We start from the raw sequence: 26885 nt of genomic DNA, 5'->3' as shown, positions 1-26885 counted from the left end.
CAATGGACTAAATGCTCCAATCAAACAACACAGAGTAGCAGACTGGATAGAAAAACAAGAGCCTACAATACACTGCCTATAACAGACCCACCCTATGGCAAAGGACACACACGGATTGAAAGTGAGGGGATAGAAAAAGATATTTCATGCTAACAGAAATGACAAGAAACCAGGGGTCACAATACTTATATCAGACAAAACAACTTGAAAACAAAAGCCATAAAGAAAGATAAAGGACACTATATAATGATAAAAGGAAGAATACATGAAGAGTATTTTACACTCGTCAACATACACACACCTAATATAGGAGCATGCAAATACAGAAAATAACTACTATGAGACGCAAAGGGAGAAACTGACAGGACTACAATAATAGTAAGACTTTAACACCCCACTCAAATCAATAGATAGATCTTGCAGGCAGAGAATCAATAAGGCAACAGAAATCCTAAATAATACAGTAAAACAGACATAACTGATATTTGGACATTACATCCAAAAAAACCCAGAATATACATTCTTTTCAGGCACACATGGAACATTCTCTAGGACTGACCACATACTCTGGCACAAAACAAGACTCAACAAATTTAAGAGTATAGAAATTATCTCAAGCATCTTTTCTGACCACAACAGCATGGAACTAGAAATTAACCACAGAAAAAGAAAGAGAAGAAAACAATTATATGGAGACTAAACAACATGCTACTAAAAAACCAATGGGTTAACAATGAAATCAAAGAGGAAACTAAAAAATACCTTGAGACAAAAGACAATGAAAACACAACCATACAAAAACTATGGATGCAGCAAAAGCAATTCTTAGAGGGAAGTTCATAGCAATACATTCCTTCCTCAAAAAAAACAAGAAAAATCTCAAATAAACAACATGAACCTACCACTTAAAAAAATAAGAAAAAGAAGAACAAACAAAACCTTAAGTTGGCAGAAGGAAGGAAATAATAAAGATCAGAGAGAAAATAAATAAAATAGAGATCTAAAACACAATAGAAAAAAAATCAAGAAAACCAAGAGCTGGTTCTTTGAAAGGATAAATAAGATTGACAAACCTCTGGCCAGGCTCACCAAGAAGAAAAGAGAGAGAACCCAAATAAACAAAGTAAGAAATGAAAAAGGAACCAGAACAGCTGATACCACAGAAATTCAAAAAACCATAGGGAGTACTATGAACAATTATATGCCAACAAATTCAACAACCTAGAAGAAATGGACAAGTTTCTAGAAACCTACAGTCCACCAAAATTGAATCCAGAAGAAATAGATCATTTGAACAGACCGATCACTAGAAGTGAAATAGAATGTGTAATTAAAAAACTCCCTACAAACAAAAGTCCAGGAGCAGATGGCTTCACAAGAGAATTCCACCAAACATACAAAGAACTTATACTGATCCTTCTTTAACTCTTCCAAAAAATGGGAGAAGGGAACACTCCCAAAGACATTCTATGAAGTGACCATCACCCTGATACCAAAACCAAAGACAACACCAAAAAAGAAGATTACAGGCCAATATCTTTGGTGAATAGAGATACAAAAATTCTCAACAAAATATTAGCAAACCAAATCCAACAACACATAAAAAGATCATACACCACGATCAAGTGGGATATATCCCAAGTTCCCAAGGTTGGTTCAACATACACAAATCAATCAATGTGATACACCACATAAACAAAAGAAAAGACAAAAAATACGTCATCTCAATAGATGCAGAAAAAGCATTTGGCAAAATTCAACATCCATTCATGACAAAGAGTCTTACCAAAGTGGGTACACAGGGAATATAATAAAAACTATTTATGACAAACCCACAGCCAATATAATACTCAACGGTGAAAAGCTGAAAGCCTTCATGCTAAAATCTGGAACAAGACAAGGATGCCCAGATGACTTACCTGGTGGTCCAGTGGCTAAGACTCTGCACTCCCTATGTAGGGGGCCCAGGTTCAATCCCTGGTCAGGGAACAAGATCCCACATGCCACAACTAAGAGTTTGCATGCTGCAACTAAAGATCCTGCATGCCGCAACAAAGATCCCAAGTGCCACAACTAAGACCCGGTGCAGCCAAATAATAAATAAACGACAAGGATGCCCATTCTCATCTCTTTTATTCAACGTAGTATTGGAAGTCCTAACCACAGCAATCAGACAAGAAAAAAAAATAAAAGGTATCCAAACTGGAAGGGAAGAGGTAAAACTGTCATTATATGCAGATGATAATATATATAGAAAACCTTAAAGACTCCACACAAAACCTGCTAGAACTGATAAATTCAGTCAGGTAGCAGGATACAAGATTAACATACAGAAATCGGTTGCATTTCTTTACATCAACAATGAAATATCAAAAACGGAATGTAAAAAAAACAATACCTTTTAAAATTGTAACCCCGGACTTCCCTGGTGGCGCAGCGGTTAAGAATCCACCTGCCAACGCAGGGGACATGGGTTCGATCCCTGGTCCGGGAAGATCCCACATGCCGCAGACCAACTAAGCCCATGCGCCACAACTACTGAGCCTGTGCTCTAGAACCCGCGAGCCACAACTACTGAGCCCACATGCCGCAACTACTGAAATCTGTGCGCCTACGGCTCCTGCTCTGCAACAAGAGAAGCCACCACAGTGAGAAGCCCACACACTGCAACGAAGAGTAGGCCCCTCTCGCCGCAACTAGAGAAAGCTGAAACGCAGCAACGAAGACCCAATGCAGCCAAAAATGAATGAATAAATAAATAAATTTAAAAAATAATAATAAAATAAAATCGGAACCCCAAAAATAAAATACTTAGGAATAAACCTCACCAAGGAGGTGAAAGACTTATACATTGAGAACTATAAAACATTAATTATAGGAAACTGAAGATTATTCAAAGAAATGAAAGATATCCCAGGCTCTTGAATTGGAAGAATTATTACTGTTAAAATGGCCATACTACCCAAAGCAATCTACAGATTTAATGCAATCCCTATCAAATTACCCATGATATTTTTCACAGAACTAGAACAAATAATCCTAAAATTCATATGGAACCATGAAAGACCCAGAATTGCCAAAGCAATACTGAAGAAAAAGAACAAAATAGGAAGCATAAACCTTCCAGATATCAGACAATACTACAAAGCTACAGTAAGCAAAACAGCATGGTATTTGCACCAAAACAGATATATGGATCAATGGAACTGAACAGAGAGCTCAAAAATAAACCCACACACCTACGGTCAATTAATCTTCGACAAAGGAGACAAGAATATACAATGGGAAAAAGACAGTCTCTTCAGCAAGTGGTGGGAAAGCTGGACAGCCATATGTAAATCAATGAAGTTAGAACACACCTTCTCACCATACACAAAAATAAACTTAAAACGGCTTAAAGACTTAACATAAGACACGACACCATAAAACTCCTAGAAGAGAACACAGGCAAAACATTCTCTGACATAAATTGTAACAATGTTTTCTTAGGTCAATCTCCCAAGGTAATAGAAGTAAAAACAAAAATAAACGGGACCTAATCAAACTTACAAGCTTTTGCACAGCAAAGGAAACCATAAACAAAATGAAAAGACAACCTACAGAATGGGAGAAAATATTTGCAAACAATGTGACTGACAAGGGCTTAATTTCCAAAATATACAAATGGCTCATACATCTCAACAACAGAAAAAAAAAACCCAATCCAAAAATGAGCAGAAGACCTAAATAGACATTTCTTCAAAGAAGAAATACAGATGGTCAATAGGCACATGAAAAGATGCTCAACACTGCTAATTATTAGAGAAATGCAAATCAAAACTACAATGAGGTACCACCTCACACCAGTCAAAATGGCCATCATTAAAAAGTCTACAAATAACAAATGCTGGAGAGGGTGTGGAGAAAAGGGAATCCTCCTACACTATTGGTGGAAATGTAAGTTGGTGCAGCCACTGTGGAAAACAGTATGGAGGTTCCTCAGAAAACTAAAAATAGAATTACCATATGATCCAGCAATCCCACTCCTGGGCATATATACAGACAAAATTATAATTCAAAAAGATATACATATGCCAATGTTCACAGCAGCAATATCCACAATAGTCAAGACATGAAAACAACTTAAATGTCCATCGACAGATGAATGGATAAAGAAGATGTAGTACATATATATACAATGGAATACTACTCTGCCATTAAAAAGAATGAAATAATGCCATTTGCAGCAATATGGATGCAACTAGAGATTATCATACTAAGTGAAGTAAGTCAGAAAGAGAAAGACAAATACCATATGATATCACTTATATTTGGAATCTAAAATATGATACAGGGACTTCCCTGTTAGCGCAGTGGTTAAGAATCTGCTTGCCAATGCAGGGGACACCGGTTCAATCCCTGGTCCGGGAAGATCCCACATGCCACAGAGCACCTAAGCCCGTGTGCCACAACTACTGAGCCTGCGTTCTAGAGCCCGTGAGCCATACTACTGAGCCTGCATGACACACCTTCTGAAAGCCATGCACCTAGAGCCCATGCTCCACAACAAGAGAAGACACTGCAATGAGAAGCCCATGCACCACAACAAAGAGTAACCCCTCCTCCTGCAACTAGAGAAAGCCTGCGCACAGCAACTAAGACCCAATGCAGCCAAAAATAAAAATTAAATTAAATTAATTTTAAAAAGTAATAATAAAAAATAAAATATAATACAAATGAGCCTATCTATGAAACAGAAACAGAATCATGGACATGAGAACAGACTGGTGGTTGCCAAGGGGGAGGGGGTTGGAGGAGGGATGGAGTGGGAGGTTGGGGTTTGCAGATGTAAGCTTTAATATATAGAATGGATAAACAACAAGGCCCTACTGTATAGCACAGAGAACTACATACAATATCCTCTGATAAACCATAATGGAAAAGAATATTAAAAAAAGAATGTGTGTGTGTGTGTGTGTATATATATATATATATATATATATATATGTATAACTGAATCACCTTGCTGTACAGCAGTTAACACAACATTGTAAATCAACTATACTTCAATGAAAAAACAAAGACATACAGATGGCCATCAGGCACATGAAAAGATGCCCATCATCACTAATTATTAGAGAAATGAAAATCAAAACTACAATGAGGTATCATCTCACACTGGCCAGAATAGCTATCATCAAAAAGTCTAGAAACAATAAATGCTGGAGAGTGTGTGGAGAAAAGGAAACCCTCCTACACTGTTGGTGGGAATGTAAATTGGTACAGCCACTATGAAGAACAGTATGGAGCTTCCTTAAAAAACTAAAAATAGAGCTACCATATGATCCAGCAATCCCACTCTTGGGCATATATCTGGAGAAAACCATGATTCGAAAGGATACATGCACTCCAAAATTCACTGCAGCACTATTTACAATATCCAAGACACGGAAGCAATGTAAATGTCCATCCACAGATGAATGGATAAAGAAGATGTGGTTATATATATATACAGTGGAATATCAGCCATAAAAAAGAACAAAATAATGCCATTTGCAGCAACATGAATGGACCTAGAGATTATCATACTAAGTGAAGTCAGACAGAGAAAGAAAAATATCATATGATATCACTTATATATGAATGTAAAAATCTTATGAATGTAAAAAATCTTATTTACAAAACAGAAACAGACTCACAGACTTCAAAAACAAACTTATAGTTACCAATGGGGAAAGGTGGGGGGGGAGGGATAAATTATGAGGTTGGGATTAACAGATACACAGTACTATATATAAAATAGATAATCAGCAAGGACCTACTGTACATCACAGGGAATCCTACTCAGTAATCTGTAATAACCTACATGGGAAAAAAATCTGAAAAAAATAGACATATGTATATGTATAAATGAATCACCTTGCTGTACACCTGAAACTAACACAACACTGTAAATCAACTATATTCCAATATAAAGTAAAAAAAAATTTTTAAGTAAATTTAAAAAATACACAAGGAGGAAAAGAATACTGTTTGATTTACTAGAACTGTATTATCTACCTCCATTATTCAGCATCATTAGGAGATCAGCTATGTGGATTTTTCAAATAAATGAATTTTATCCTTTTACATACCAAAAGTATTTTTTACAACATTTTAAAAAACAATCACAAGCTTACAGAAAAGTAGACACACAGTATACACCATGACTTTTCACCCAAACCACTTGAGAATAAGTTGCTGATCTGATATCCCAACACTGATATTTCCTATTAAACATGGGCATTTTCAACCATAAAAATCAGGAAATTGAGTGATATATTACTACCATATGGCCCTCAGATCCCATTCAATTTTGCCAATTCTTCCAATATGTCCTTTACAACAATAGGATCCAGTTCAGAATTACACATAGTATTACACATTGTTCAAATTACACATTGTTGTCATTGTCTCTTTAGTTTCTTTCAGTCTGGAACAGTTCCTCAGATTTTCTCTTTCATGACTGGTAATTTTAAAAATTACCAAATGTTATTTTATAGAAGGTCTCCCAAAATTTGGATTTGCCTAATATTTCTTCAGGACTAGAATCAGATTATGCATCTTTGCAGCAATATTACAGAAGTGATGGTATGTTCCTTACATTGCATCTTATCGGATGGGCACGATTTCAATTTAGCTCATTACTGAGGATGTTACCTTCAATCTCCTGGTAAAGGTGGTATCTACCAGGAGATATTCCTGCCAGAATATTATTTTTTCTACTTTGCTGTTAATAAATATTTGGGAAAGAGATACACTGAGACTGTGTAAATGTCTCATAACCTCATCAAGCTTTTCCTCCATTAGTTTTAACATCTCTATTAATGTTTCTTAAATGAATGAATGATTACTGTGATAGCTATCAAAGAGTAATTTTCTAATTCCATTATTCCTCCTACATTTATTAGTTAAGATTCTACTATAAGGAAGGGCTTTGTCCTCCACACCCGCCCCAACCGCCGCCTTGTTTTTCATTTTTTAAATATCACTATGGACTCATGCATTCCTCTCTTGGGCTCCAATTCCCAACCAGGTTTTTGTGGATGCCCTCCTCTCTCAGCCTCATCTACTGGTTTTTGTGGGGTTTTAAAAATATATTTATTTATTTTTGGCTGCGTTGGGTCTTTGTTGCTGCGTGCAAGCTTTCTCTAGTTGTGGCGAGTGGGGGCTACTCTCTGTTGTGGTGCATGGGCTTCTCATTGCGGTCTCTTCTTTTGTTGAGGAGCACGGGCTCTAAGCACGTGGGCTTCAGTAGTTGTGGTACGCAGGCTCAGCAGTTGTGGCTCGCAGGCTTAGTTGCTCCGCAGCATATGGGATCTTCCTGGACCATGGCTCGAACCTGTGTCCTCTGCATTGGCAGGTGGATTCTTAACCGCTGCGCCACCAGGGAAGTCCCTCATCTACTGGCTTTTGGACCTCCATCATGGTGTATTATCTTTATATATTGCTGACTTTGATTTGCTAATATTTTGTGATTTTTGCATGCATGACAGTTACCCATCTGTAGTCTTCTTGTAATGCCTTTGGTTTTTGGTAACACAGTAATACTACCTTCATAAAATGAGTTGGGACATAGTTCCTTTGCCTCTCTTTTCTGAAAAAGTTTATGTAGACTTACTTCACTCTGTATGACAGACTCTAGGTCAGAAAGAGAAAGACAAATACCGTATGCTAACACATATATATGGAATTTAAGAAAAAAAATGTCATGAAGAACCTAGGGGTAAGACAGGAATAAAGACACAGACCTACTAGAGAATGGACCTGAGGATATGGGGAGGGGGAAGGGTAAGCTGTGACAAAGTGAGAGAGTGGCATGGACATATATACACTACCAAACGTAAAACAAATAGCTAGTGGGAAGCAGCTGCATAGCACAGGGAGATCAGCTCGGCACTTTGTGACCACCTAGAGGGGTGGGATAGGGAGGGTGGGAAGGAGGTAGATGCAAGAGGGAAGAGATATGGGAACATATGTATAACTGATTCACTTTGTTATAAAGCAGAAACTAACACACCATTGTAAAGCACTTATACTCCAATAAAGATGTAAAAAAAACAAGTTTATGTAGAACTGACTCTACTTCCTCCTAAAATGTTTTGTACAACTCACCAGTAATATCATCACAACCTGAAGTCCTTGTTAAGTTTTTAACTACAAATCAATTTCTTTTGTAGGCATATTTCTTCTTGAGTAAGCTTTGGTAACTTATGTTCTTAAAAGAATTTGTCCATTTCATCTAAGTCACTGAATTTATTGGCATAAACCTGCTAGCAGTATTCCCTTATTACCTACATAATGTCTGTAGGATCCACAGTGATGTTGCCTCTTTCATTCCTAATATTGGTAATTTCTTTTTTATCACTTTGCTTAGAGGCTTATTCATTTTATTGATCCTTTTTTTTTAAAAGAACCATCTTCTGGTTTCACTGGTTTTCTCTGTCTCTGTATTCTATATCACTGATTTTTGCTCTTATCTTTAATTTCCCTCCTTTACTTATTTTGAATTTAATTAGCTCTTCTTTTTCAGGTTTCTTAAGATAGAAGCTCAGGTAATTAATTCTAGACATTTTTTCTTTTCTAATATAAACATTTTATTATATAAATTTCTAAGCATTAGTTAGCTGCATTCCACAAATTTTTTGTATGATATGCTTTTATTTAACGTATTTTTGAATTTCTTTCGTGATCCCTTTTTTGATCCATGGGTTATTTAGAAATGACCGCCTGGGCTTCCAGAACTGGTGGCGCAGTGGTTGAGAGTCCGTCCGCCTGCCGATGCAGGGGACACGGGTTCGTGCCCCGGTCCAGGAAGATCCCACATTCCACAGAGCGTCTGGGCCCGTGAGCCATGGCTGCTGAGCCTGCGCGTCCGGAGCCTGTGCTCCGCAACGGGAGAGGCCACAACAGCGAGAGGCCCGCGTACCGCAAAAAAAAAAAAAAAAAAAAGAAGAAGAAATGTACTGCCTAATTTTCAAATATCTGGGGATTTTCTGTTATTGATTTCTAGTTTAACTTTGTTGTGGTCAGAAAACACATTCTGTATGACTTCAATGCTTTAAAATTTGTTTTCACTTGTTTTATGGTTCAGAATATTTGTGAATGTTTTACAGTGGCTGAAAATAATGTGTATTCTGCCGTTCATTAGTAGAATGTCCTATAAACATCAATTAGGCTAATTTGATTAATAGTATTAAAGTTTTCCACGTCCTTCTGATATTTTGTCTACTCTTTCTGTTTCTTTACCAAGAGAGGTATTGAGATCTCCAACTATAATTGCAGATTTGCCTGTTTCTCCTTTAGTTCCATAGATTTTTTTTGCCTCTTCCATATCAAAGCTCTACATTTAGAGTTGCTAAATCCTTTTGGTGAACTGACTGCTTTATCATCATAAAATGTCACTTTTTACGTCAATGTTTCTAGTTCTGAAGTATACTGTCTGATATTAATATAGCCAATTCAGTTTTCTTTTTATTAGCTGGCATATTCTAGTATGCTATCTAAAGGATTTTCCATCCTTTTAACCTATCTGTATTATTATATTTAAAAACACTGTTATTCCCTCTAAAAAATAATACAAATGAATGTATATGCAAAACAGACTCACAGATACAGAAAAAAATTTGTGGTTACCAAAGTGGAGGGGAGAGGGACAAAATAGAGGTATAGGATTAACAGATACAAGCTACTACATATAAAATAGATAAACAACAAGAATACACTGTATAGCACAAGGAACTTTACCCATTTTCTTGTAAAAAACCTATAATGGAGTATAATCTACAAAAATACTGAATCACTATGCTGTACATCTGAAACTAACACAATACTGTAAATCAACTATACTTCAATCAAAAAAAAAACCCATTGGTATTCCTTTTGCTTTATTTAGGTCTTTTTGTTATATCTTCTATTCCATTCATTAAACTTAATGTTTTCCTTTCCATCTGTCTGCATATTTATAAGTTTTGTAATTTAAGATCATCTGCTAATTCTGTCATCTCTTTCATTTTCTATTTATTTCTATATTTCATTTTCTCCTGGTTCTGGGTTCCTTGCATGCCTGGTAACTTCTGATTGTGAATTTTACAATGTTGAATGAATAATTTTGTTTTACTCCTTTAATGAGTGTTTAATTTGGTTCAGGCATGCAGCTAAGTTTCTTGAGGCTTAATCCTTTTTTTGGATGCAACATGCAGCATGCGGAACTTCCCCTCCCAGGGATTGAACCAGGGCCCCCTGCAATGGAAGCACAGAGTCTTCTAACCACTGGACCTCTGGGGAAGTCCAATATTTAATGGTGGATATTGTTTCTTTATTTGGCCGAGCTGTGCAGCTTGCAGTATCTTAGTTTCCTGACCAGGGATTGGTCCTGGTCCTGAACCTGTGCCCTCGGCAGTGAAAGCGCAGAGTCCTAACCAATGGATTACCAAGGAATTCCTTAGAGGCTTAGTCCTTTTGAACGTTTGTTTTTAAGGTTTGTAAGGGGGCATCTGCAGCAACCTTCACTCTAGGACTAATTTCGTAACACTTCCCCTCAGCCTCAAGAACCTCCTTTAACATTCTTATGGTACAGATCTGCTGGTAACTAATACCTCTACCTTTTTTTTTTCCCCAATCAGAAAATGTTCTCCATTTCATCTTCAATTTTTGAAGGATATTTTTGTTGTATATAGAATTTTAGATTGATTTTTATTCCCCAGAACTTTAAAGATGTTGTCTCTCTATCTCATGGCTTGGAAGTTTTTGATGAGAAGTCAGAAATCATTATTTTTCCCCTCTGCATAATGTGTTACTTTTTCCTCAGTCTGCTTTTAAGAATTCACCTCTGGTTTTCAGCAAGTTTAGTGTAAAATGCAATATAAGTGTGTTTATGCTACTTGTTATATGTTGAGCTTCTTGGGTCTTTTTTATAATTTTATTTCTCTGTTGTGATCTTTTCCCTCATTATGGCCAATTTCCTTTAAATTCTTGAACTTATGTGTCATAGCTTTTAAAATCCTTGTCTGCTAATTCCAAAATTTGTCATCTCTGGATATGTTTCTATTCACTTTTTCCTCTCAGTTATGGATTACATTTGTTTCTTCATATATACACTAATTTTTTATTATATCCTGGACATTGTAGATGCTACAGTGTGAGTTTGGATTGTGCTGACTTCCTTTAAAAAGTGTTGAGTTTTGTTCTAGAAGGCAGTTAATTTATTGGCTACTCAGTCTGATTCTGTCAAAGCTTGTTTTAGGATTTGTTAGGATGGCCTTTCTGAGGCCTCAACAGAATACTAAGGAGTTCCACAAGCTCCTCCTACTCTGGCATATCATGACTCAAATGTCTCCCAGCATTGTGTAAACTCTAGAATCTCCATTCAGTTCACAATCCCACTCCTCTACTCCAGTAGTTGTTCGCTGCTAGTCCTCACTGAATCTCATTCTGGAACACATGCAGCTTAGTATTTGGCCAAAAGCTCATGGGTTCCTTGTACAGATTCCTGGTGCCTCATCTCTGCACAAAAACCCCACCCCTGTACCCTGCCTCACAATTCACAACCACCTCAGCAAACCCAAACTTCTTTCTTTGTTTCATCTGCCTAGTGACTACGGTTCTCTGTTGGGTTCTAACTCTATGCACTGAAGTTCGCAAAATATCCCTACGTAGAAAACTAGAATAAATGTGTAGTCACCGCATATATTTCTCTTTTCTCAAAAATCACAGCCCTGCACCATCTGTTGCCCAATGCCTGAAAAGAGTGGATTCAAATATTTTTTCCAGTTTTATAGTTGTTCATCTTGGGAGCACAAGTGTGATACTCACTACTCTATTGCAACCAAAATCACAAGCCCTGAATTCAGCCTTTTTTAAAAATCATAAATAACTTTTGTTGGACTTTTCATGACTTTTGGGCATAAATTTAACTTTTATATTAATTCATCAAATTGTTTAACAAATATTTATTAGGCACTTTGTAGCTTTCATTTGTTGTTTTGGTTCAAAAATGACAGTTCTGGTCTTCCCTGGTGGTGCAGTGGTTGGGAGTCCACCTGCCGATACAGGGGACGTGGGTTCGTGCCCCGGTCCGGGAAGATCCCACATGCCGCAGAGCGGCTAGGCCCGTGAGCCATGGCCGCTGAGCCTGCGCGTTCGGACTGATGTAGCCGCAAGTTTGAAAGAAGTAAAGGAGAAAAGTGGGAAGCTAGGCAAATGGAGCAACATGGAAATCAAAGTTCATAAGAAGACAGAAACAACTGAACATAGGTAAGAAAAATTATTGAGGAGAGCCAGAAAAATTCAGGTGTTTGTTTAAGGCAAGGTAAACAATATTAGGTTCAGGGTCAAATTAAAACAGGGAAAAGGAAAGACAAGAGAAGCTGAAGATATAAGAGGGTGAGAGGAATTGAAATAATGAGAAGAACATAGCATATAGGGAAAACTGAGGGGATGTGGACAATTCAGATAAGGGGAATGGCTTCATCCACAGTAGGAGGTGTGAGTGACTCAGGAGAGAAGGGTTGATGAGCAAGTGTGGGTGGGAGCTCAGAACTGGGAAATGAGAGCAGCCGAAAAGTGCGTAGTAAGTGAAGAGAGCTAAACCACCATGGCCAGAAGAACCACAGAGAGGACATAAACAGACAGCTGAGAAAAATAGCTCTAGAAATATGAAAGCATTTGGGAAGAGGTGAGTGATAGATGAGATTGGCAGAGATACTAGAGCATCAATCAACATGGAAACATCCAGAAAATACATACATACATATGTAAAAAAAACAAGAACAATAGCCAACACTCTCCTTGATCCTGCAAACCTTTTCAGCTATTGCCCTATCTCTCTTTCCACTTATAGCAAAATTCACAAGACAATTCTATGTGTTTCACTTCCTTACCTCCTGTTTTCTCAGATTACTAAAACTGGTTTTGTCAAGATCACCAATGGCCTTCCCATAGTCAAACCTGCTTCTTACTTGAGCTATCGACATTTCTTTTTTTAATTTTTATTGGAGTATAGTTGATTTACAATGTTTGTTAGTTTCTGCTATACAGCAAAGTGAATCAGCTATATGTATACATATATCCCCTCTTTTTTGGATTTCCTTCCCACTTAGGTCACAAAAGAGTACTGAGTAGATTTCCCTGTGCTATACAGTAGGTTCTCATTAATTATCTATTTTGAGCTATCGACATATTTGACACAGTTGATGACTCCTCCTTCTTATAACACTTTATTCTTTTCTAAGACACTATTCTCTGTTTTCCTTACTTTACTAGTTGTTCTTTTAGCATCTTTTGCTGGGTCCTCCTCCTCTTTCTTATTTCTAAATGCTAATGTGCTCTAGGCTTAGGTCTTGGATCTCTTCTCTATATTCACTTCCTATGTGATCCCATTAGGCTTTAAGACTAACTACATACATATATAACTGTATGCATCAATGATTCCTAATTTTCTTTCTTTAACTCAAACCTCTCCCCTGGTCATACTTCTACTTACCTACTGGACACCTCCTTTGGATATCTAACAAACATCCCCAATTTACATGGGTTTTCTTTTCTTTTTCTTTTTGACTGTGCCGTGCAGCTTGTGGGATCTTAGTTCCCCAACCAGGGACTGAACCTGGGCCCCCGACAGTGAAAGCGCCGAGTCCTAACCAATGGACCGCCAGGGAATTCCCATCCCAATTTACATGTTTAAACTAGAGCCACCCAAATCTCCTTTTCCAGTGTTTCCTCATTACACTATTTTTCTACTTGCTCAAGTCAAAAAACTTGGGAGTTCTGCTTTATGCTTCTATTTTTCTCATACATCACTACCCAAATCATTAGCTAATCTGCTGGTTCTGGTTCTACCTTTAAAATACAGCCCAAATCCAAGCATTTCTCATACTTTGTACCATTACCACTTAATCTAACCACCAATATTTCTCACCTGGATTACCACAAAATCCCCTTTGTTAGTCTTCACCCTTCTACCCTTGCCACCTACAGACGGTCTTCTCTCAGCAGCTAGACTGATCACTTTAAAATACAGATCATGCCCTCTTCTTGCTTAAAATCTTCCAATAGATTCCTATTTAAATTAGAACCCAAGGTCCTACCAGATCTAGACCCTTCAACTACTCTAACTTAATTTTCTACCAGTCTTCCCCTACCATTTTGCTCCTTCTTGTGATTCCTTGAACACACCAAACACGCTCCTACCTCAAGGACTTTGCACTTAGTATTAACACTGACTGGAATATTCTCCCCTCAGATTTTGAGTGACTCACTCCCTGTTGAATGAATGAATAAATATTTAAAGATAATTTGTTGCTATGTAAAAAAGAGAACTTCAAGAATGAGACAGGAGGTTCTCTCTAAATAAATCCACTTCTTACTATCAAAGAAAAAAAAAAGAATGAAGCAGGAGGGACTTTCCCAGGGGTCCAGCGGTTAAGACTCTGTGCTTCCACTGAAGGGGGGATGTGTTTGATCCCTGGTTGGGCAGCTAAGATCCCACATGCCACGTGGCACGGCCAAAAAAAAAAGAATGAGGCAGGAAAAACAAGTTTGGAGACTACCAGAATAATTCAAAGGGAAAAGTGTGGTGGCTTGGACCAGGAAAGCAGCAGAGATGGAATGAAGGGACATATTCTGGACATATTTTAGAAGAGTAGGTAAGAATTGCTTATGAATTAGAAACAGGATGAGATAAAGGAATCACTCAAAGGATGGTACACAGGTTTTTGCATGAGCAAACACGTGGATGATGATACCATTTATTAAACTGGAGAGTACTAAGGTAGTAACAGGCTTGAGAATGTGAAAGGGATGTGGGAACAGGGAACCAAGAGTTCTATTTTGAATATGTTAAATTTGAGATGCCCATTAAATAATCAAACAGCTGGACATATATATCTACAGTGTAGGAAAGAAGTTAGGGCTATATATATAAATTTGGGATTCATCAGCATAGAACTGTTAGCGGAACCATTGACCAAAACTGTCCGCCCTGGCCAGGCCCTATAGTAACCACGTGCATGAGTTATCTTACAACAGGAGGTCCTGGTAAGGAAGGCGGAACTAACAAGCTACCACCAACCGGAAGAATTCGGGAAAGGTCAAAAGGAGAGAGGGGACGCCAGTCCATATGTCCTACCAACCTCCCAGAATCCTTCTCGCTGGAATCCATCTTGGCTGAGCGATGTGTGCACCACCAGGAAGGACCCTGAGTTAGAATGACTGGCCAGAGACAACGCGGAAACTAACCCGATTACCATAAAACCCAAGACTGCGAGCCATGCGGCTGAGCAGTTCTCCTGGGTTCCCTTACCCTACTGCTCTCTGTCCGGGTGCCCCTTGCCAATAAAGTTTCTTGCTCTGTCAGCACATGTGTCTCCTCAGACAATTCATTTCCAAGTGTTAGACAAGAGCAATATAACCAATACTTAAAGCTGTGAGTGAATGAGATCACCCAAGAAGAGCCAGGCAAAAGTAGACTCATCAAAGGAGACTGAAGTATGGCCAGTGAAAAAGGAGGTATGAGATCATGGTGTCATGAAAGCCAAGAGAGCAGTGTTTTTTAAAAAGGGGGAAACCAACTATATCAAATCTGCAAAGAAGTTATTGAGAATTAGAAAATAACCGTTTTATCTGGCAGTATGGAGATTACTGGTGACCTTACAAGAGCAGTTTTAGTGAGGGAAAAAAAGGAGAAAAATCTAAACAGAGTGGGCTGAGGAGGAAAGGGGAAGCAATAAAGTGAAAACAATCAGTACACACAACTCTTGTGAATTTTGCTATAAACTAGAACAGAGTAGTAGCCAGAGGTTGATCTGCAGTAAAGGGAGAGTTTGTCTGTAGACTGGAGCTACCAGACCATGTTTATATGCTGATCTAAATGATCCCCTAAAGAGGGAGAAACTGCTAATGCAGGAGCAAGGACAACTGAAAAGCAAAATGCTTGACTTGGCAAAAGGGACTGATTTGATCCAGCCTCCGAGAGGACTTAATTGACTTTAAGATAAAACAATAAACAATTTAAAGGTCTCCTCTTACAATTATTATTTTTAGGCAATGAAATAGCTTTATATCATATGTTAACCAAAAAAAGAGACATGTATGATGACCAATAGCTCCTGTTATTTATGTGTTAATACCACATCAAAGGTTACAACCTACTTAGATAAAACTAAACAACTAGCTACCTGTCTACAAGTCTCCCCAAAGCGCCAGGTCCAGAATGGGTTTCAGGCTTATTCTCCAGAAAAGAAATGAGATCTATTAATGTCAGGTTGTCCAACTAACTGAGTGCGTTACACCCACATCAAATCACACTGGGCTAATAGAAGCAGACATCAAAAATATATATGACCACGCCAAATGGCTCCATTCCTTTGGACAGGGTAACCCAAGCACTGATTCTATCTGGACCAGGATCGAAATTGTTACCAAACGTAACCTGGTTCTTACTCCTTAGGCCACTGGTTACAATAGTTCTTTTATTGGTTTTTGGCCCCTGCCTTTTTAATCTGCTTGTTAAGTTTGTCTCTTCCAGATTACAATAGTTTCACATCAGGATAATGGTGATGCAGAGATCCTGGCCATTCCTCGGAACAGATCCTGCTGGAATAACAACAGAAGTCACCCTGGGCCCCTTAATGAGACAGGGTGAGAGCTCCGTGAACCCAACTAGGTAGGGTCTATGAACCACATGCTAGCCTGAAGAAGCTACGGAAGACAGACCTTTGCCCTGCATCCTCCCAAAAAAGATTTCTTGGGGCTCATGTCTCGCAGGGGGGATTTGAGGCAGGAGATAGATGGGCCCCAGGCTGAGCAGCTGGAGTTTGTCCCCTGTGGACAGATACTCCAAGATGAATAGCAAGGAGCAAGGAGGAGCTGGCTCTGTCCAGGTAAAAGATAAAGAGACCACATGTTCCTCATTCTCGAGGTCAAGGAGACCTTCCCAACTACAGGTGCGCAAAAAGGCTCCTCGGGGGCCAAAAAGGGAAGGAGCACCACCCCATAGTAGGTGATGTCAACCTACCCATAGGTCTCTTCGCTAGAATCCATCTTGGCTAAGAGATGCGTGTGCACACAGGGGAGGACCCTGAGTTAAACCAAATACAGGCTCAGGGCCAGAAAAAGCAAGATGACTGGCCAGAGGAAACCCAGAAGAAATATCCCATATAAGTGATTGAAACTACCACGAGGGCGCAACTCTCTCTCTGAGCCCGCCCGTGTGAGTCTATTCACATGTACTCTTTTTCCTCCTAATAAACACTTTACTTGTGTCACTACTTTCCATGTCTTTGTGGAAATTCATTTCTACAAAGCCAATGGACCAGGGCCTTGTCACTGCCCACTGGCCCTGGTGGTCCAGTGGCTAGTATTTGGCACTTTCACTGCCACGACCTGACTTCAATCCCTGGCCAGGGAACCGAAATCCTCTTCAAGCCACTGCAAGCCAAGGCCACCTGAGATCACTTTCATAATCACAGAGTTATCTTTAGTCACATAAACGTGGAAACAACTTAAAAGACTATCAACAGTGGGTCAGCTAAATAGAGAATATAAACTCAATGAAATACTATTTAGTAATTAAAAATAATGAAACAAAGGTGTATATATATTTAACACATCCACAGTATATCACTAAATAAATATTTGATGTGTATTGATACAATGGAAAAATAAAATTCTATTGATGTATTAAAATATTTACATGAGCATATTTATACACACACACAGATATGTTTTTATAAACACAGAAAAAAGCCTGGAGGAAACACACAACAAACTCTTGGCAGGCGAGGTAATGAGAGAGGCACATGACCCCACTATATACATGAACAAGAAAAACCTATTCAGGGAGAGGGATAAATTAGGAGTTTGGGATTAACAGATACATACTACTATATATAAAATAGATCAGCAACAGGGATTTACTATATAACAGGGGGAACAATATTCAATACCTTATAATAACCTATGATGGCATAATCTGGAAAAAAAATATGGATATAACTGAATCACTTTCCTGTATACCTGAAACTAACACAATATTGTAAATCAACTATACTTCAATTAAAAAAAAGAAAGAAAGAAAAACCTACAGGCCAAAATGCATATAGAAAAGCCTATGTCCTATACACACACTAAGAGTTTAAACACCATAATTCACAGGACTTCCCTGGTGGCGCAGTGGTTAAGAAACTGCCTGCTTATGCAGGGGACACAGGTTTGAGCCTTGGTCTGGGAAGATCCCACATGCCACAGAGCAACTAAACTCAGGCACCACAACTACTGAGCCTGTGCTCTAGAGCCCGAGAGCCACAACTACTGAAGCCTGAGTGCCTAGAGCCTGTGCTCCACAACAAGAGAAGCCACCGCAGCGAGAAGCCGGCACATCGCGATGAAGAGTAGCCCCCGCTTGCTGCAACTAGAGAAAGCCCGTGTGCAGCAACGAAGAGCCAACACAGCCATAAATAAATAAATAAATAAGTAAATTTTTAAAAAAAAAATAAATACCATTCAAACACTCATACACCAAGACTTTCATCATGGTACATTTTAATGAAAAACTAAAAGCAATCTAAATGTAAGAAAATGATGCAATTATTAAAAATGTTCATAAAAGATTTTATGTTTTAAGTAGGAAATACTTCACACATATAAAAAAGTAAAAAGATTAAAACACCCATGTATCAAACACCCAGATTAATATAGTTTTTTTTAAAAACATTGGACTTTATTATGTTAGGTGGAAAAACACCTCAGAATACAAAATTAGAGTATGACTTCAGCTATATAAGACTGTATGTAAAGGAGAAGAAATACATGAAAATGTCAACAATGGCTATCACTGGGCACTAAGACTGTATGTGTGTGACTTTCATACCTATTCATACTTTTCCACTGCCAAATTTTCTACAATGAGCTATCATCACTTCCATAATTATAAAAATTTTATTTTAGGGACTTCCCTGGTGGTCCAGTGGTAGAGAATCTGCCTTTCAATGCAGAACACCCAGGTTCGATCCCTGGTCGGGGAACTAAAATCCCACATGCTTGGGGCAGCAAAGCCCAGGCACCTCAACTAGAGAGCCTGCAGGCCACAAACTACAGAGCCCACGTGCCACAACTAGAGAGAAAACCCACATGCCACAACTACAGAGAAGCCCATGCACCACAACTAAGACCTGACGCAGCCAAAAATTAAAAAAAATTTTTTTTTTACTTTAAAAGTACAAAGTTTTACTAGCACCATTACCTTGGGATCATGAACGAATGTATTTCCTTTGGTTCCAGGAGGAAAATCTCCAGTACAAATATATTTTAGACATTCAACGATGGTCTAAAGAAATAGAAAATTATATTATTTAGTTATTAGAGAACTGCAGAATTTAATCATAAAATGTTAACTCATTATAAAATATTATTACCATAGAGACTATAAAAGATATGATCAGATAAAATTTGACATTATAAAACCTGTCATATAAATATGATTAAGTGTTAAAGAATAATTGCTGTAACTTCATAGAAAAGCTACATACTTAACGAGGTATACTGAAATAAAATAAAGAATTATTATTTGAGGGAAAATTTCTCTATTTCTAATTAAAATCCTTTAAGTCAAGTTTTTAATAACAATGGCTAAAGTAAAACATGGTCACCATAGCTGACAACACTATATTGTATAAATGAAATTTAATTAGAGTGTAACTTAAACGTTCTCACCAAAAAAAGATAAATACATGTTAATTAACTAGATAGGGGGAATCCTTTTACAATATACATCTGTGTCAAATCACCATGATGTATACTTTAAATAGCCTACAAATTATATGTCATTATACTCCAATAAAGCTAAAATTTTTTTAAAAGTCGAAACTAAACAAATGGCTAATATCTACAAAGACCTTACTATGTGCCAGGTATTGTACTAACCACTTTCACATACATTAAGCTTTTAATTCTCACATCAATCCTAGGCTGTATAAACTATTTTTTAAATAAATTTATTTTTTTATTTATTCATTTATTTATTTTTGGCTGTGTTGGGTCTTTGCTGTGCACGGGCGGGGTGAGCGGGGGCTACCCTTCGGGGCCGTGCACAGGCTTCTAATTGCAGTGGCTTCTCTTGTTGTGGAGCACCGGCTCTAGGCGCGCGGGCTCCAGAGCGCAGGCTCAGTAGTTGTGGTGCATGGGCTTAGTTGCTCCACAGCATGTGGGATCCTCCCGGACCAGGGCTCAAACCCGTGTCCCCTGCACTAGCAGGCAGATTCTTAACCACTGCGCCACCAGGGAAGTCCCACGTAGAAACTTTTTTAACCTCTATTTTACAGAGAAGAAAACTAAGGCATGGAGCATTTAGGTCACTTTTGCCCAGTCACACAGCTAATAAATGGTGAAGGAAAAAATTTCTATTAAAGCAGCTAGGGCTCATAAACACTAAACATACTAGTCTCTCTACCAGTAGAGCACTTAATACAATGCTAGGTACATAAAAAGCATTCAATAAATAATATTTCTACATAAATAAAAGCAGACAAGAGTCTGGCATTCAACTCTCAACACTAAACCTTATGTCTTTTTCTATGCTTTTCACTTCATTTATTCCTCTCCCTGTTACAACGATACCACCTTGCTTTTTCTCAAAGCACCCTTTCAGACCAGAGAGCCTCTTGGCTGTACTTTTTTCATAATTGCATACCATTCCAGGCCCAACTCAAATTTCTAAATATTTCCAGTACTGGAGCACAGTATATAAGCTGCGCTTCGATCTTTTATTCTGCTTAGGTAAAAGTATCCTAACAACAAAATACTGTCCCAATTTAACCAAGCCCCAACACATGTTTCATTTTAAAATTATGTCATTTACTTATCATTTATTATCTAAGTCGGGATAGACAGTCTTCTTAAAGTCATATATTTATCATATTTTATAACTTTTAAAGAAATCCTGTACGGGGACGACTACCAGGAAGTGAATGCTATGCCATGTAAGGAACGATAAAACATCAATGTAGACAAAAATGCTTCCTGTGGGACTGTGAGCTCGCTGAGCCCGGACGGAGGTAGCTCCCGGTCTCGTGGGATTCTGATGGAAACCTTGTCCACCGGACATGACTGAACACAGGAGTCTGGTCGGTTCCTGAGGTCGCAGTGGCCTGAACGCCACAGGCCACACCAAGCCACGCCCCTGGGCCGGGAAGTCAGCCGGAGACCCAGGTACACCCTGGGGCCCCAGGAGCTGAGTCATATGGACTCCTCTCATCCTAATCAAGAGTTCCGAACTCTGCAGATATTTTACTCCAGATTTCTAACACGTGGCGACCCGTAAACTGAAGGCGGCTACTTAGGACTTACCGTTTTCCCCGCCCCATTGGGTCCAACCAAAATTGTGAGGGGACTGAAGAATGTGATAATTTGTTTATCTTTATCCTCTATTCCAAAACTCCGCACGCCCAGAATGCTCATCTTTTCGATCCGGGACATGTTTGCAAATGTTTCTTTTCTCAACAGCAGGGGTCTAGAGCCCAGGGCTCACTTTAGCAGTGAGGCCCGAGCAGAGCAAGAGCGAGTCTTAAGGACTCGCGCGTCCCGGGGTCGGGAGGCTCCAGGTGAAAGCGAAAGCTCGGGCTGGAACCTTTCCTCCCACACCGGCTTTCTTCCCCGCTGGAACGCGAGAGTGGGGGTGGGGGCCAGCCCGGGGCTGCCCGCGGGAGACGCAGAACACAAGCCCGAGGACCCCGCGACCGTGGTCACTCACAGACTCCCACCTCCGCGGCGCCGCGGGTCACGTGGGGCGCTACGGCCTGCGCGCTTTTACGCCGCAGACCCGGGGCACGCCGGGAAGTCAGAGGCCCGCTGTGCGCGCGCAGCTCTGGGTTCCGGGAACCTTACCGCGCAAGAAGGTTGAGTGCAAGGTCATCTAGCAAGCGGATTCCGGCTCCTTGCTGGCGGCGGGGGCGGGGCGGGACAGCACTGACAGGCACTAACTCTAAGAGAAGACAAAGACTTGTGATGGACAGCGATTCTCAAAGTGTGATCTCGGGACTCCTGGAACGGAGGGGAGTGCGGTGTTCGCTCCTGTCAAAACTTTTTCTAACGATACTAAGACGTTTTCGCCTTTGCGCTCTCAGTCGCTCCCTAATGTACTGAGTTTTCTAGTAATTTCGTGACGTGCGGGACACCATCGCAATGATGGCTAATGGAATGTGTGCTTGTATATTCTTGTGCTTTTAAAAATATTTCAAATTTAGTTTCTACTTGAGTAAATATTAGTAGTTATAACTCACGTAAAAGCCCTTTGGGATCCTCAGAGAGGGGTTTAATACCAAAAGTTTGTGAACTGCCGTTGTAGACCAAAAGCCAAAAAGCTATTATAAGACTATAAAATGTTATGAAAATATGTGAAGTAAATCCACTGCTATAAGTACCACCCGAAGATAGGAATAGACACCTTTAAGAGATTCTGTTATGCAAGATGAATAATAAGAGATCTGTACACCATCGTGCCTATATTTAACAATAATGTATACTTAAAAATTTGCCAATACGGTAGACCTTGTGTTAACTGTTCTTATTACAATAAATAAATAAATAAATAAATAAAATAGAAAATAAAAATAAGGAAGGTGAGAAGAAACTTTTGGAGGTGATGGATATACCAATGGCATTGAATGTATGTCTCCTGCTTAATATGAAGTAGCCAAAATTACCTCTTATGCAGCTGGATTAAAAAAGAAAAAGTTTAACTTGAGTCTTTAGCACCTTTAGATTAAGCTTTCAGTTTACAGGAAGTATTAAGCTAATAATATCACAAGGATGGAAAAGACAAATCTGGAAGGTGGAATGTGCTATAAAACACTGGCCCAGACTTTCAGATTACTGTTACTAGAACAAGAACTTTTGTAGATTCTAAAAGGATGGTTGAGAATTAAAAGAGATTTGAGTTTCATGTTACCAAGATGCAGCGCATGATCCTGGATTGGATCCTGCTTTGGACATAGAGATGTGAAGGGAATTTCGGGTATATGTGGGGAAATTTGAATGTAGACTGGAGATTAAATGCTAAAAAAACCCGTTGTTTTCATTATATTAGATGTGATGATATTTTGCTATATGAAAAAGATCCTTTTTTGAGATGCATATAGAACTGTTAACGATAGTGTCATGCTTTCTATAATTTAGTTTTAAAATACTTGAGAAAAACTGAGTTGAAGGAAAAAATGGACATTACAAGGTGCCAGATTCCATTACAAAAATTTTCAACTTTGTAACAGTAGGAAACTATAAAACTAAGATAACAACTCTAGGAGGGGCGGGTGGAAAGATTTCCAATAAAAATGATTAATCTTTAAAATAAAAAGAACTAAAAAGGCGAATCAGTCAAGTTCCCAGTTCTCAGTAAACTACTACTGAAAAATGTTTAGTTTCACTTATATCATAATTAATGAAATGGAAAATAAAATACCATGAGATACTATCTTATACCTATTAGTGAATCTCTTTATCCTTATAATACTTTCTGACATAAATTGTCTTTTTCTGGTATTTATATTGGTACATCAGCTTTCTTTTGATTAGTATTTGTCTAGTATGTCTTTCTATCCCTTGATTTTTAAACCTCTTAATGTCATTTTGCATGAAGTGAACTGTTATTCCTGATAAATTTGGATGTATTTCTCATATCTTTTTTTGTGCCTTTTCCCTCTTTTTCTCCTTTCCAGGTTTCTGGATTGATTGATTTTCATTATTCTCTTGTTTTATTCTACCGGTTTTGAAGTTGCACATTCTATTTTGATTCTTTTAGTCATTATTCTTGAATTTTTCATGTGCCTATTTTGAAATCTGAGGTTAATACCTTTAGTATCCTTTTAAACAGTACAAGAACCATAAAATGCACCGAATCTGATCACTCCTTGCATCTTAATCTTCCACATTATCATTGTTTAGTATTTTTGTTCCATGTTGTCTTGAAATCCTCTGAGTTACTTTTTAAAACCAGCATTATTTATTTATGTTTACCAACGTATTTATCAAGCTTTTTTACTACTACTGCTTCTTGTATCAGACCTTCCTTTGTCGTTCATTTCACTCATTACATTAGCAGAACTATTAAACCCTAGTGCTAAAGAATCTTGAGGGAAAGAAATCTATCCCACATGCTGATATCAGGATTAAACAGTTATTTTTGTGAAAGTGCTTTATAAATGGTAAAACACTGTAAAAATATGAGATTTATTTTTTGTGCATTGAATATTTTTAGAGGGTTAATCTGGTAAAATGTAACAAAGCTATTAAAATGATCACACAATTTCCTCAGCATAAAGAAATTTTTTTTTTTTTCGGTACGCAGACCTCTCACTGTTGTGGTCTCTCCCGTTGCGGAGCACAGGCTCCGGACGTGCAGGCTCAGCGGCCATGGCTCACGGGCCCAGCCGCTCCGCGGCATGTGGGATCCTCCCGGACCGGGGCACGAACCCGTGTCCCCTGCATTGGCAGGTGGACTCTCAACCACTGCACCATGAGGGAAGCCCGAAAATATTTTTTAAATTATACAGAGAGCTTTTTAGTAGCATTGTTTGTAATTGTGGAATACTAGCAACAACCCAAATGGTGAAGTAAACTGTGGTACATCAATTTCATCTAATAGCAGGTAACCATTAAAATAATAAGTAGTTACATGAAAGAGAAATGTTAATAACAAAAAAGATAAACAAAATTGCACATATTCATTGATTACAACTCTGTAAAGCTGTCTTAGTAAAGATTGGAAGAGGTCAACAAAAACCTAATATAGTAGTTGCTATGCCGAGGGGAAGAAGTTCTGTGTTTATTTTCCAATGATGTTATTTATCAATTAAAAACTTATTTAAAAGATATACTTAGGGTTTCCCTGGTGGTGCGGTGGTTGAGAGTCCGCCTGCCGATGCAGGGGACACGGGTTCGTGCCCCGGTCCGGGAGGATCCCACATGCCACGGAATGGCTAGGCCCGTGAGTCATGGCCGCTGAGCCTGCGCGTCCGGAGCCTGCGCGTCCGGAGCCTGTGCTCCGCAACGGGAGAGGCCACAACAGTGAGAGACCCGCGTACCGCAAAAAAAAAAAAAAAAAGATATACTTGGAGATTGAAAGGATGGAGGTTAGAATAAGGTCAAGAAAAAGAAAGAGACGCTATCATTTTACATTTAGTCACTGCAAAAAAAAATTGTGGCATCGTGCCCTGTTATTTGATTAGAATCAGTTCATAGAAAAGTCATTTGACCTTAATGACTACACAGTTAGTAAGAAAACACAGGTATCAGTTTTTAAAAACATGTTGCCAATTTGGAAGCCACTAATAGAGACAAAGGTTTTAGGGCAAAAGGATGAACGTTGCCTACTAATACAACTTTTCAACACCAAAGTTCTTTTTCTAAACTATACAATTACTAGTAATTCTTAAAAATTCTCAATACTGTTTGCTAATTTCTTTCTATTCTCCTAAAATAATGTGGGTTTTTTAAAATACCATGGTAGTTCACATTGGTTTGTTCTCTATAGATGAGCTGACAGCTTTGCTCTATCTTTTTTCCAGGAGTCCTGCCAAAGTTGTTTCTATTATCAGGCTCCTGGCTCCAGGGAATAGACTCCTTCAGTTTCCACAGTATTCACATTAATGTGTTCAACTAATACAACCAAGTTCCTGCTTATTCATTCAGTTATTTATTCAATAAACATTAATTGAGTGTGTACAATAGGCTGGTCATTGAGGGTAAAGAGATCAATTAAATAAAACCCTTATTCTCAAGGAGCTCACAGTCTAGTGAAGTAAAAAGTTCCCAAGTGCATGACACTTATGGGATACAAAGTCTTTTTACATAATAATAATATAAATAATTATAAACTGTTTTTCAATTTGCAAGGTTATTTTTAATAAACTTTTATTTCATTTAGCTTTAGATTTGCAGAAACGTTGAAAGAATATTATAGAGATTTCCTGTGTACCCTGCACCCAGTTTCCTCTGTTGTTCGTATAACTATGGTACATTTGTCACAACTGGGTAACCAACATTGGCACATTACTAGACTCCACAGTTTTTAGGGGGTTTTCTTAGTTTTTACCTACTTAGTTTTAGGGGGTTTCCTGTCTGGGATGTCATCCAGCATACTACATTGCATTTAGTCATCATATCATCTTAGATTCCTCTGGGCTGTGACAGTTCTCAGACTTTACTTGTTTTTGATGACCTTGACAGTTTTACAGAGTACTTTTCAGGTATTTTGTCCTTCAATTTGGGTATGTGTAATATTTTTCTCATGGTTAGACAGAGGTTATAAGTTTTGGGGAGGAAGACCGCAGAGATAAAATGCCATTCTCATTATATCATGTTAAGGGAACATGCTACTAACATGAGTTATCACTGTTGATGTTGACCTTGATCACCTGGCTGAGGTTTGTCAGGTTTCTCCATTGCAAAGTTACTCCTCTCATAATCCCCCTTCCAGACTGCACACTTTAAAATGAATTGTATTCCACAGTTACTTTAAGTGTATCCCACACTTAAAGAGAATTATGCTTCATTTCCTTGAGGCTACAATATCTACAAAAATTACTTGGAATTCTGCAAGTAATTCTGCAAGTAATCTCCTGCAAGTAGGAGATTAAAATTATTAACTTTTGTTTGCAGGTTAACATTAATAAACCTCTTTCAAATACATTATTTTATGGTCCCTGTTCAGAGAGTTTGCAATCAGGTTAGGGAGATCAGACTAATAGAGGAATAGTTATTGACTTATGAAAACATTGTAAGAAATGTAATTTTGTACACTCATGTTCATAATGGCATTATCCACAATAGCCAAAAGATGGAAGCAACCCAAATGTCCATTGATAAATAAACGGATA

At 38.4% G+C, this 26885-nt stretch overlaps 1 protein-coding gene across 1 annotated transcript in view; it reads right to left on the bottom strand.

The window, feature by feature from the left end:
* Positions 1 to 21987, bottom strand: part of RAD50 (RAD50 double strand break repair protein) — a 99036-nt gene extending 77049 nt beyond the window's left edge. Inside the window, exons 1-2 of the mRNA XM_079917436.1 lie at positions 21361 to 21987; positions 19259 to 19342 (exon numbers count right to left, since the gene is read on the bottom strand). Of these exons, the coding sequence (XP_079773562.1) occupies positions 19259 to 19342; positions 21361 to 21489 (213 nt within the window). The 5' untranslated portion in view covers positions 21490 to 21987. The remainder of the gene's footprint in view (positions 1 to 19258; positions 19343 to 21360) is intronic.
* Between the last annotated feature and the right edge of the window lie 4898 nt (positions 21988 to 26885).

The sequence above is a fragment of the Stenella coeruleoalba genome, assembly GCF_951394435.1.
Source record: "Stenella coeruleoalba genome assembly, chromosome: 3".
Classification (NCBI taxonomy): domain Eukaryota; kingdom Metazoa; phylum Chordata; class Mammalia; order Artiodactyla; family Delphinidae; genus Stenella; species Stenella coeruleoalba.
Note: the sequence above shows the minus strand (reverse complement) of the source record. Positions and strands in the feature narration are given on the sequence as shown.